We start from the raw sequence: 14261 nt of genomic DNA on the forward strand, positions 1-14261 counted from the left end.
GTTATAGCGTATACAAACTATGGGATATTTTTTTATTTCTTTTATTTTAAATTTTTTTATCAGCAAAGGTGGCGATCAGCGACTTATAGTGGGACTGCAATATTGCGGTTGACAATTTGGACACCTGACACTTTTTACATTTTTTGGGGCCCAGTGACATTATTGCAGTGATCAGTGCTAAAAAAAAAAATGCACTGCCACTGTACTATTGACACTGGCTGGGAAGCGGTTAACATCTGGGGCGATCAAAGAGTTAAATGTGTTCCTAGTCTTTGGAGTTTTTCTCTAAACTGTGGGAGGTGCTTTTACTAGGGGAAGGCAGGTACACAGGATCAATGCCTTCCCTACTGAGAGTATGGAAATCTGCCTTGATTACATAGCCAGGTCGTCATTCTGCTTGTGTACTAAACAATCAGATGGCGCTGGCGGACATAGTCCAAGGTACCCACTGCTGGGCTCCCGCTGTGTGTGATCACAGCGGGAGCGGGCCGCCGGCAGCGTGCATGTGTGCGCCCTGCCCGGAAGAGCTGGTGTGTGTGTAATAATAAATATATATATATATATATATATTGACATGTGCATTTCGTTTCTTTCCGAATCGAAATTTGGACAAATTTTCATTATTTGGACATTCGGATGCATCCGAATTACAATGCTAACGAATTCAAACAAAATTCAAATCAAATTAGAAAAATTACATTTTGCGACCCGACTTTGGGGCCATGTATCTTGGGGCCACTTATAGCTAGGAACCCCAAATTTGGTATGCAAACACAGTAGAACTAGCACTACAAAATCTCCAAATTTTGCAAAATGTCATTCTCTGCTGCAGAAAAGTGCTTGACATTTTGCGACCCGATTTTGGGGCCCCGTAACTCGGGGTTACTTGGAGCTAGAAACCCCAAATTTGGAGATGTTGTAGTGCTCGTTCTACTGTGTTTGCATACCAATTTTGGGGTTGCTAGCTATAAGTGGCCCCGAGATACGTGGCCCCAAAGTCAGGTCGCAAAATGTCATTCTATTCTGCAGAAAAGTAATATAAATGAAATAAGATTTGTGTGTTTTTTTGCACTGGTATACTGCAAGTATGAGAAGTTGATGTGACAGATATATAGTAACTAACCATCTCCCAAAATTTCGAATTCAAATAGAAAAGATTAGAAAAAAATATAATTTAATAGAATAAAATAGAAAGAATATACAACCATCTTCTGAAATTCAAATTTCAAATAGAATAAATTTGAATTTCGAATAGTATGAATTCAAATTTTTAACTTAATTTAAAATTTGGATAGAAAAGATTATAATAAAATAGAAAATAGACTAGAAAAACAATAGAACAGAATAGAATATATTATATTTTATTCTGTTCTGTTCTATTGTTTTTCTAGTCTATTCTTTTATATTCTATTAAAATCTTTTCTATTAAAATCAAAATCATTATATACTAAATTTGAATTTCGGAAGATGGTGGTTTTATAATATATATATTTCTTTCCGACATTCGAATTTCGTATATAGAATGAATTCGAATTTGAATAGAAAAGATTAGAATGTAAATAGAGAATAGACTAGAAAAACAATAGAACACAATAGAATATAGATACTATCTATTTCATTTTTAATTTCTTTTGCAGATTACTATTTGTTTCCATAAGATCTCCTGCAGACTATTAGCATCTATTTACATTTTTTGCAGATCTAATGCAGACTATTAGTATATATTTTGTTTTCTCACCAGATCTATTAGCATCTATTTTTTTTTGCAGATCTCCTGTAGACTATTAACAGCCATTTCACTTTTTTTTTCTGCAGATCTCCTGCAGACTGTTAGAATCAATTTCATTTTTTTTTTGGAGATTACTATTTATTTCCATCAGATTTCCTGCAGTATAATAACATATATTAAATTTTTTGCAGATCTCATGCAGACAATTAGCATCTATATCTAAAGGAAATGGCTGTTCTAATGCAAAAAAAATAAAAATAAAAATGAAATTGATTCTAACAGTCTGCAGGAGATCTGCAAATAAAAAGAAGTGAAATGGCTGTTAATAGTCTACATGAGATCTGCTAAAAAAAGAAATAGATGCTAATAGTCTGCAGGAGATCTACAAAAAAATTAAATAGATGCTAATAGTCTGCAGGAGATCTGGTGAAAAAACTAAATGGATACTAATAGTCTGCAAAAGATCTGCAAAAAAAATTAAATAGATGCTAATAGTCTGCAGGAGATCGTATTAAAACAAATGGTAATCTGCAAAAAAAATTAAAATGAAATAGATAGTATCTATATTCTATTCTGTTCTATTGTTCTAGTCTATTCTCTATTTCTATTTTAATCTTTTCTATTCAAATTCGAATTCATTTTATACAAAATACAAATGTCGGAAATATATATCCATCTTCCGAAATTCAAATTTAGTATATAATGATTTCGATTTTAATAGAATATAAAAGAATAGACTAGAAAAACAATAGAACAGAATAAAATATAATATAGACTATTCTGTTCTATAGTTTTTTTTATTTCTTTTATTTTAAATTTTTTTATCAGCAAAGGTGGCGATCAGCGACTTATAGTGGGACTGCAATATTGCGGTTGACAATTTGGACACCTGACACTTTTTACATTTTTTGGGGCCCAGTGACATTATTGCAGTGATCAGTGCTAAAAAAAAAATGCACTGCCACTGTACTATTGACACTGGCTGGGAAGCGGTTAACATCTGGGGCGATCAAAGAGTTAAATGTGTTCCTAGTCTTTGGAGTTTTTCTCTAAACTGTGGGAGGTGCTTTTACTAGGGGAAGGCAGGTACACAGGATCAATGCCTTCCCTACTGAGAGTATGGAAATCTGCCTTGATTACATAGCCAGGTCGTCATTCTGCTTGTGTACTAAACAATCAGATGGCGCTGGCGGACATAGTCCAAGGTACCCACTGCTGGGCTCCCGCTGTGTGTGATCACAGCGGGAGCGGGCCGCCGGCAGCGTGCATGTGTGCGCCCTGCCCGGAAGAGCTGGTGTGTGTGTAATAATAAATATATATATATATATATATATTGACATGTGCATTTCGTTTCTTTCCGAATCGAAATTTGGACAAATTTTCATTATTTGGACATTCGGATGCATCCGAATTACAATGCTAACGAATTCAAACAAAATTCAAATCAAATTAGAAAAATTACATTTTGCGACCCGACTTTGGGGCCATGTATCTTGGGGCCACTTATAGCTAGGAACCCCAAATTTGGTATGCAAACACAGTAGAACTAGCACTACAAAATCTCCAAATTTTGCAAAATGTCATTCTCTGCTGCAGAAAAGTGCTTGACATTTTGCGACCCGATTTTGGGGCCCCGTAACTCGGGGTTACTTGGAGCTAGAAACCCCAAATTGTAGAGATGTTGTAGTGCTCGTTCTACTGTGTTTGCATACCAATTTTGGGGTTGCTAGCTATAAGTGGCCCCGAGATACGTGGCCCCAAAGTCAGGTCGCAAAATGTCATTCTATTCTGCAGAAAAGTAATATAAATGAAATAAGATTTGTGTGTTTTTTTGCACTGGTATACTGCAAGTATGAGAAGTTGATGTGACAGATATATAGTAACTAACCATCTCCCAAAATTTCGAATTCAAATAGAAAAGATTAGAAAAAAATATAATTTAATAGAATAAAATAGAAAGAATATACAACCATCTTCTGAAATTCAAATTTCAAATAGAATAAATTTGAATTTCGAATAGTATGAATTCAAATTTTTAACTTAATTTAAAATTTGGATAGAAAAGATTATAATAAAATAGAAAATAGACTAGAAAAACAATAGAACAGAATAGAATATATTATATTTTATTCTGTTCTGTTCTATTGTTTTTCTAGTCTATTCTTTTATATTCTATTAAAATCTTTTCTATTAAAATCAAAATCATTATATACTAAATTTGAATTTCGGAAGATGGTGGTTTTATAATATATATATTTCTTTCCGACATTCGAATTTCGTATATAGAATGAATTCGAATTTGAATAGAAAAGATTAGAATGTAAATAGAGAATAGACTAGAAAAACAATAGAACACAATAGAATATAGATACTATCTATTTCATTTTTAATTTCTTTTGCAGATTACTATTTGTTTCCATAAGATCTCCTGCAGACTATTAGCATCTATTTACATTTTTTGCAGATCTAATGCAGACTATTAGTATATATTTTGTTTTCTCACCAGATCTATTAGCATCTATTTTTTTTGCAGATCTCCTGTAGACTATTAACAGCCATTTCACTTTTTTTTCTGCAGATCTCCTGCAGACTGTTAGAATCAATTTCATTTTTTTTTTGGAGATTACTATTTATTTCCATCAGATTTCCTGCAGTATAATAACATATATTAAATTTTTTGTATTAAAACAAATGGTAATCTGCAAAAAAAATTAAAATGAAATAGATAGTATCTATATTCTATTCTGTTCTATTGTTCTAGTCTATTCTCTATTTCTATTTTAATCTTTTCTATTCAAATTCGAATTCATTTTATACAAAATACAAATGTCGGAAATATATATCCATCTTCCGAAATTCAAATTTAGTATATAATGATTTCGATTTTAATAGAATATAAAAGAATAGACTAGAAAAACAATAGAACAGAATAAAATATAATATAGACTATTCTGTTCTATAGTTTTTCTAGTCTATTTTCTATTTTATTATAATCTTTTCTATCCAAATTTAAAATTAATTCATTTAAAAATTTTAATTCATACTATTCGAAATTCAAATTTATTCTATTCAAATTTGAATTTCAAAAGATGGTTGTATATTCTTTCTATTTTATTCTATTAACCACTTGCCTACTGGGCACTTAAACACCCTTCCTGCCCAGACCAATTTTCAGCTTTCGGTGCTCTCACATTTTGAATGACAATTACTCAGTCATGCAACACTCTACCCAAATAAATTTTTTGTCCTTTCTCCCACAAATAGAGCTTTCTTTTGGTGGTATTTGATCACCTCTGGGTTTCTGTTTTTTTTTTGCGCTATAAATGAAAAAAGACCGAAAATTTTGAAAAAAAACGCATATTTCTTAGTTTCTGTGACAAAATTATGCAAATTATTAATTTTTCTTCAAAAATTTTGCCCACAATTTTTACTGCTACATATCTTTGGTAAAAATAACCCAAATTAGTGGATATTATTTGGTCTTTGTGAAAGTTAGAGAGTCTACAAGCTGTGGTGCCAATCACACAAAATTGATCACATCTGATGTACTGGTGGCTTATCTCACTTCTTGCGACCCGAACAAGCCAGGAAAGTACAAATACCCCCCAAATTACCCCTTTTTGGAAAGTAGACATTCCAAGGTATTTAGTAAGAGGCATAGTGAGCTTTTTGATGTTGTCATTTTTTCCCACAATTCTTTGCAAAATTAAGATTTTTTTATTTTTTTTATTTTTTCCACAAAATTGTCATTGTAATAGGTTATTTTTCTCACATGGCCTGTGTATACCACAAATGACACCCCCAAAAAAATTCTGCTACTCCTCCTGAGTATTACAATACCACATGTGTGGGACTTTTTCACAGCCTGGCCACATAGAGAGGCCCAACATGCAGGGAGCGCCATCATGTGTTCTAGGAGCATAAATTACACATCTAACTTGTTGACTACCTATTACACTTTTGAAGGCCCTGGAGCACCAGGACAATGACACGTGACACTGATGACAGATGGCAATGATGACATATATAGGTGGCACTGATGACAGATGGCACTAATACGTGGCACCGATGACATGTGGCCCTAATACGTGGCACAGATGACAGATGGCACTATTACGTGGCACAGATGACGCGTGACACTGACATATGGCACTGATAAGTGGCATTGATGACACGTGACACTGACAACAGATGGCACGTGACACTGATACGTGGCACTGATGACAAATGGCACTGATACGTGGCACTGATGACAGATGGTACTAATATGTGGCACTGATGATAGATGGCACTATGTGGCACTGATGACACGTGGCACTGATGACAGATGGCACTTATACGTGGCACTGACAACAGGTGGCACTGGGGACAGATAGCACTAACAACAGGTGGCACTGGGGACAGATAGCACTAACAGGTGGCACTGGGGGCAGGTAGCACTGGGGTGGATGGCACTGGGGTGGATGGCACTGGGGGAGAATGGCACTGGGGGAGGATGGCACTGGGGCGGATGGCACTTTTTTTTACTTTTTTTTTCACTTACGGCCGCTGCAGCTGTTCATCTCTCCCTTCTCACACGCTGTCTGTGTGAGGAGGGAGAGCGGCGATGAGAGATGATCTCATATGTTTACATATGAGATAATCTCACATTGGACACGCCGATCGCTCTGTAAACGGATGCTGTGATTGGCCGTTTACAGCGATCTATGTTTGCCTGTCTCCGGGGGACACGGCAAACACAAAACTTCCCCGATGCACGCCCGCGGCGGCGTGCATTGCGGAAGTAAACACGAGGACATCCAGGGACGTTCTCCTGGACGAGAGCGTCCGCTCTATAGCCGTCATTCAGCTATAGGGCGGGCGGGAAGCGGTTCAATTATATTTTTTTCTATTCTGTTCTAATCTTTTCTATTTGAATTAGAAATTTTGGAAGATGGTTAGTTACTTATACTTATATATATCTGTCACATCAACTTTTTATACTTGCAGTGTACCAGTGCAAAAAAAACACAAACATCTTATTTAATTTATATTTATGGTATCAATGAAGTTGTCAGCATGCCTGATTGAAGAAGTCACAGATGTCGATCGCAAGGCAAGTGCATATGCTGTATGTCATTGTCCACTTGCCAAAAATTGTGTATTGTATTTGTCCACTTGCCACGTCACCTGCCACAAGTTGTGTATTGTCCACTTGCCACGAGTGCCACGTGACCAGCCACGAGTGCCACGTGACCAGCCACGAGTGCCACGTGACCAGCCACGAGTGCCGCGTGACTTGACACGAGTGCCGCGTGACTTGACACGAGTGCCACGTGATCGGCCACGAGTGCCACGTGACCTCACACGAGGGCCATGTGACCGGCCACGAGTGCCATGTGACCAAATTGTGGATTGTCCACTTGCCACGTCACCTGCCACAAGTTGTGTATTGTCCACTTGCCACGAGTGCCACGTGACCAGCCACGAGTGCCACGTGACCAGCCACGAGTGCCACGTGGCCTGACACGAGTGCCGCGTGACTTGACACGAGTGCCACGTGATCGGCCACGAGTGCCACGTGACCTCACACGAGGGCCATGTGACCGGCCACGAGTGCCATGTGACCAAATTGTGGATTGTCCACTTGCCACATCACCTGCCACCAAGCGACCCCAGATTTGCACAGGACAGATCTGATATCCTGACATTATCAACAGGGTATTTTGTGCATTTATTGAACCAATATAAGAAAACAATTTTAATGGTAAAATCTAGCAGATCAAAAGAGAGCAAAAAAAGAGTTCACGTAAGGGTTGTCATATACTTTAGGTGAACCAGACATGGTCTAACACAGTTCTAATGTAACAGCAGTGCTGAAGTACAGAAACGTGTGGTACTTGCAAATACCCAAGTCAAATGTAACACACAGAGTGAAGGGATCGGCAGTGTGGAGTAGGAGTCAGAAGTATGTTACATGCAAAGTTCAGGAGTAAAAAAAAAAAGTAACAGAGTGCATGGGTCAAGAGTGTGTAACAGAGTGCAGAGGTCAGGAATGTGGAGTAGGAGTCAGGATTATGTAAAGCTCAGAGCACAGGAGTCGGGAGCACACATGGAGTGAAGGGGTCAGGAGTGTGGAGTAGGATTCAAGAGTATGTAACACAGAATGCAGGTGTCAGGAGCATGTAACACACAAATAGTGCATGAGTAAGGAGTGTGTAATGCAAAGAGTGCAGAGGTCAGGATTGTGTAAGGTGCAGGGGTGAGGGGCATGTAAAAACAGAGTGCAGGTGTCAGGGGTGTGTAATGACACAGAGTTCAGGGGTTAGGAGTATATAACACATGGAGTACAAAACACACAGAGACCAGGAGTAAAAAGCATGTAACACACAAGGTGAATTGGTCACCCACTCCCTTACACACTTCCTTCAATGGAGTGCAGTGGTCAGGAATGTGGAGTAAGAGTCAGACGTATGAAAAAGTACAGAGTTCATGGGTCAAATGCATGTAACACACAGAGTGCAGGGGCCAGGAGTGTGTAAGATACAGCGTTTAAGGGTCAGGAGTGTGGAGCAGCAGTATGTAATGCATAGATCACAGGAGTCAGGAGCATGTAACATACAGAGTGAAGTAGTCATGAGTCAGAAGTATGTGATGCAGAGGGTACAGGAGTCATGAGCATGTGACACAGTGCAGGGGTCAGGAGTCTGAAATGGACAGAGTGCATGGGATAGAGGTGCATGATGCCTAGAATGCAGGAGTCAGGAGTGGGTAACATACAGGGGGTTCAGGAGTATGTAATGCACAGAGTGCAGAAGTCAGGAGTAAGTGACGCACAGAGCATGGGGGTCAGAAGTATATAATGCACAGGGTGCAGAGGGGAGAGGTTCATAAAACCTAGAGGGCAGGGGTACATAAAGCATCCCCCAATCACAAATTCCACTCTCCTCCCAACTTGACAACCCCTCCTCAAGCTAAAATCGTTACAAGCACTTCCCAGACTTCCACAGTGATCTGAGCTGGAAGTGGGACTGGGTTCCTGTCTAAACAAGCACCTGCACCCCCCAAAAAAGTGCCAAATGTGGCAGTGGAGGGGGATGCAAACATGCAGAACTTTTCCTTTTGGGTGGAGCTCTGCTTCATAGATGAGCTTACACTTTACAGTCTGATTGTACAATCTCTCATTTAGATTTATACATACTGTATAGAAAAAAAAAAGTTAGACCAGACACAACTACTGTGACAGTCCACCTTTCCTATCAGCATATATTAGCAAAATGGCACAATCAAAGGGGCCCAGACTGTCATGAAATGTACCATACAAACATTTTACTACAAACAGTACAAAATATTTACTAGGACCATGAAAAACACCTAATTAAAAACAATATAGACTGCGTGGGTCACTAATATTTTATTAGGAATATTATAAAGTTTTCAATGCCTTCCTAATAGTCATCCATATGCCACACTTTACTATTACCCACCTATGATTTATTGAATATATGGGAGTAGCAAGGGTACAAAACAGAACAAAAAAAGGGAAAAAAGCCAACATTTATAGGCAGAGAGGTTTCACAGGCATGTTAGGGGCATCATGAGATGGAGGGGGTACCAAGTTTCCACAGCCTGAAAACTGTGTTTGAGAGATGTGATGTAAGGATGGAGGGTCTAGATAATGGGGGAACATGGGAGTGGGATTTTAAAATGTATGAGGAGACACGGGGCCCAGGGGCTCTATGGGGCCACATAATATATTATAATGGCAGCTCCAGTGTCTTTAATAACTTCTGAGTAAATAGGCTAAAACAAGTATTCAGATCAGAAAGGCCACAGTGAAGTCATGCCGTTTGCCTAGATGAAGGTGAGATGGTCTCTGGACTTGCAGTAAATTGTAAATGTGAAGACCATTAGGGGCTGAGAGAGCCTAGGGTTTCCGAAACACCTTCTCTGTTAGAAAAATAGGGCTCAACTGTAAGCAGAACCTGTTTACATAATTGCTACTTGTAACTTCCCCCATGTACAAATATGATTACAAACTACCCACAAAAATAAATAAAATAAAATGTATATAAATTTCCACATTTCCTTATTGTACATTCTCTGCACAACCATCTCTATGTTTAAAACCAACCATGTATGATCTGGGCCTAACTAACCAATCCATTCGGTTTATAGCTAAACAGGATTGTACAACAGCTTGTAGCCAACGTAAAGTCAATGTCTGGGCAAAATAAAAGACGCACATACATTACATACTCATTTATACTTGTTTTATCCCTTTACAAATGCGGCAAGCAAAGAAAATGCTGCCTGCTGATCTGCCAGAAATTCAACAACCTAACTTCCCATTTGAGCTGACAACATAGTGTCTCTACTGCACTGAAATCCCAAGCCTTGTTGTCAGGTCTGTGAAGAACGCAGTATCAGACCTCAGCCACCTTCACTGACTTCTGACAAATGACTAGTCAAACTCACACTGTGCTGCAACTAATACTCGACAATGTCACTCTCTGCTTCACTGTGCACAAAGGTTTTCCATCTCACTTCATCTCACCAGTTTTGACTTTTTGAAAATGTCTGTAATAACCACTGTCACCACAGACAGTAATATCCAGATGTAGCGGATGACATTTGGGATCAAATGTTACACGCATTGTAAATTTAGTTTTGACCTCAGGACAATAAAGGTTCTGAGGGTTAATTATTGTAGGTAGGCCTAACACCAGTCTGGCCAGGCTGTGTTTAAAAGTTCTGCCTGGTCATGTGAACGGTGAGGTGCACATGACAGGCTAGAACCAAGTCTGGTTGGATGTTTTGGTATCGGCCCTCTCGGAGCCAATCAGCGGGATTGCTGGGCCCGCTGAGGAGTCTGGAAGGGGGTACTTAAACAAGTGTGGGTCACGTGTTCGGGGTTCCGGAGTTGTTCGTGAGACCCGTGTGGTCTGTTCTGGTTCCAGGACCGGGGTAGCCCCGTTAGGAATCCCGGTCACCGGGTGTTCAACATCCCGCAACATGTTCCTGTCAGTAGCCCCTGATAGACCTGTCTGGTCTGGGGTAGGCATCCGTCCTTTCCCGAGTCTCGGTACCGGCTGGTCCGAGGCGCTGTAACTGAGGGAGGATTCAAAGTGTCCGGGTGTGCTCTTGGCTTGGAGGGACACCACAACTCGTGGAAGTGACCGGGGGAGGACTCTTCGGAGGAGGGCCGGCAAGTGGCATCCTGAGAAGTGCCTGGTTACTGAGTTGGGAAGGACATTGACGAATTCACACTTTTCCAGTACCACAAAGGAAGCGGGAAACATTCCAGGCACGGTTGGAAAAAGGTTCCTGTATACTCTCAGTTGATTGATCAAGTTTTGAGTCAACGTGCTGACTGCCATGATCTCTGGCTAGAGATCTGTTCAGCCTTGAAGCTGTGAGTGGCTACTCTCTGGGTGGAAATATAGACTGTGTTAAACCTGCAGTTCAAGGTGCCTGAGTTCTTTATCCGTGCCCTCTGTTCCCTAAGAGACTGTGTTTGTGAAAGTTCTACTGCAAAATAAACATTTTTTAAAGGACTTCATCTGTGTCAGTGTACAAGTCGTTGGGTATCAACCCTGGAAACCCCTAGACACCGAGGAGCAGGCCAGAAGGTAATCGGTAAGCCCATTCAGTCAAGGCCGCCCTGCAATGGGTTATGGCTGCTACACAGAGATTTACCATATAGTAGCATTCTTCAAAGAGACAGCGATTCTGTTCTGGTTTAGTGCATTAGAGACAAGATTAATGACTTTGAAATATTGTTTCTATGTTGGTTGAACTGGATGGACTTGTGTCTGTTTTCAACCAGATTAAAGGGGTTGTAAAGATTTTTTTTGTCATACTTACCTCCTCTATGCAAGGATTTTGCACAGAGGGGCCCCGATCCTCCTCGTCTGGAGTCTTCCAGCGACGCTCCTGGCTCCTCCTCTTCTCGAGTGCCCCATTGGAGAGCCGCTGTCCTTCGGGGGCACTCGTGTGGGCGCATTTCTAAATCATGCTGCTGCGTCCATTGTCACAGATAGCAGAACTCGACCCCACTCCACACATCACTGACTTTGATTGACATCAGCGGGAGCCAGTGCTTCTGCTGCTATCAATCGAGCCAATGAGGACCTGATAACCACGGCTGTAGCTGATCTGCTCATCCCCAGCGCTGGAATGATCGGGTTCAGGTAAGCAAAAGAGGGGCTCTGGGGGGCTAATGCACTACAAAAGGTTTTTCACCTTTATGCTTGAGGGTTTACAACTCCTTTAACTATTGAACTATGTTTAATAAAAAAAAGAAAAAGTAACAACAGTGTAAATTAAATATTTACAGAAAAAAGGTATTACAAAGAAAAATGAAACAGTTATGCTCCACAAAAGCAAAATGGGGTTTAGGAATTAGAATACTCAAAGCCCTGGTTCTGTGGGTTCTACTGCAACATCCAGTCAATGAGCATAAGATGGATCAGTGACTTTCATAAATTTTGGTGGATGTTCCTTGTTTGATGGTACAAGAGAGCTCTACACATCTGATGCAGTCCTTCTTTTCTGGTTCCTGAGGAGGGTGTTGACAGAAATGATCTGACCAATCAAGAGTGCCGAGGGGTTGGCCGATGTTATGTCACAGTGTTTATAACCATGCAGCTGCCATCCCTCAGATCCAGTTTTCTATAGGTATTAATAGATTTGAATACCTACAGGTCACAGTCTGGTAACTTATTGTCCATCATGAAATCACCTTTTGATTGAATACAAATCTGATGGGTATCAGATGCTTATTTCACCTAAGAGATGTAGCGTGTCCCACCCACCTTCTGTACCTTCTAATATTGTGGTGTTTGGGCTTAAAATGCTGTTAATATATTAATAAAAGTAAAGATAAATTTATTCTGGATGTACTATTATCAGCTCAGGAGTTATGAAATACACTGAAGTTTTCAGTCTCCAAGAAGAGATACTCAGACAGAAATGCGTATTCGCTAACTATGCCAGCTAAACCATTTATGAGAGAGGATTAGTCTGATACTATTAGGGCCGATAGCTGCGGAATTTTCTAATTACCATACTTATGCCTAAAACTTGAAGGTTTTATGATCGCTATTACAGTTAGATTGTGACATGCACTGTACTGTTAATGGGGTTTACGATGGGCTAAATTCAAAGGTTATCTGTCTGCCGTGCTTTGATTTGGGTTAGTTGATATGGTTAAGAGGCTCTGCTGTGTCCTATTAATGTACTGATAAGGGTGTTTAGAATGCAGCTATATGTATGTGAATTGTAGAAGATGCCCTCCTGGAATTATGGAAAGGGAATCATTGCTGTTATGTGTCTTCTGTTCTACAAAATGTCATGGCTAACCTATGAATTTTGAAAAACATGGCTGCTCTGCATCTTCTCACAAAGTTTTTTGGGGTGCCCTGTTTGCACTATCACCACAATCCCTACTTATTTCTCCCCTTGCTGAACTACAGAACACTTACCCTTGCCTTAATTTTTTAACATAAGGGGATGTGTTCTGTAGTACACCAGGGGATAACTTAAATCGGAGCTCCACTCAAACTGGAAGCTCTGCTTATCTACCCCTCAGTGCCACATTTGGCACCTTTCAGAGTGGGGGGGGAGCGGGTACCTGTTTTTGACAGGTACCCAACCCAACTTCTGGGTGATCTTGCCACGGCGAGATCACAGGGAAGTTCAGACCCTCTCCTCCTTCCCCTGACGCTAAACCATTCACAAAGTGTAGTGAACTTAGCGCATGCATAGTAGGGAACCGGCTGTGAAGCCAATGGCGGCGGGAGCACCCGAGAAGAAGTGAAGACACAGCAGGATCCCTGGACAGGTAAGTGTCCTGATATTAAAAGTCAGTAGCTGCAGTATTTGTAGCTGCTGACTTTTATTTTTTCTGAAGGAGGCTGGACCTTCTCTTTAAGTGGGGCTGACAACATTGCTTAGCTTTTCAGAGCAACAGAGGCAAGGTTACCACCTCACTACAAGAAATTATTAGCTCACTGGATTTCTGGCAATCTAACAATTATTTTTCTGTACTTGGAACATTTAAAAAAAAAAAACATATAAATGTGTTCATGCATTGCAAAAATATTTAACAATGGATTTGCATGAACGTGACGATTATGAACATTTTAGTATAACATTTTGTTAAAGATGAATGTGCTTTTGTGCAGGCCTCGGGATATCCAGTTATGCCAATGACCCCCCTTCCGCAGGCAAGTCCCTAGTGGCCTGTTTAGAAGAAGCGATGAATATTATCCCCCCAGAAGGACAGCGAGGAGCCCCTGCTTATCTTGGAGCCACAGCTGGGATGAGACTGCTTGAGTAAGTGGCCAGCTAATGTCAATCTTAGCAATATACTTTGTAGCCTTGTGGGATCCAACAAACTCCACATTAGTCATGCAAGGACTCGAAGAATAACCTTCTCCTATGCTGACCTTTTGGGGTCATTCCTGGGAGTCTTCATTAAATTGTGGAAACTAAAATACAACTTTGGAATGAGGCCATGAGAAGGGTTGGCCTGCTTCCCTGCTTACCT

At 40.2% G+C, this 14261-nt stretch overlaps 1 protein-coding gene across 1 annotated transcript in view; it reads left to right on the top strand.

Annotated features, from left to right (window-relative positions):
• Positions 1-14261, top strand: part of LOC143974933 (ectonucleoside triphosphate diphosphohydrolase 8-like) — a 77391-nt gene that overhangs the window by 50338 nt on the left and 12792 nt on the right. Inside the window, exon 4 of the mRNA XM_077476774.1 lies at positions 13897-14047. Coding sequence (XP_077332900.1) covers positions 13897-14047 — 151 coding nt within the window. The remainder of the gene's footprint in view (positions 1-13896; positions 14048-14261) is intronic.

This window comes from Lithobates pipiens, unplaced genomic scaffold, assembly GCF_037356315.1.
Source record: "Lithobates pipiens isolate NorthernLeopardFrog02 unplaced genomic scaffold, aLitPip1_a1.2 Scaffold_1, whole genome shotgun sequence".
Lineage (NCBI taxonomy): Eukaryota > Metazoa > Chordata > Amphibia > Anura > Ranidae > Lithobates > Lithobates pipiens.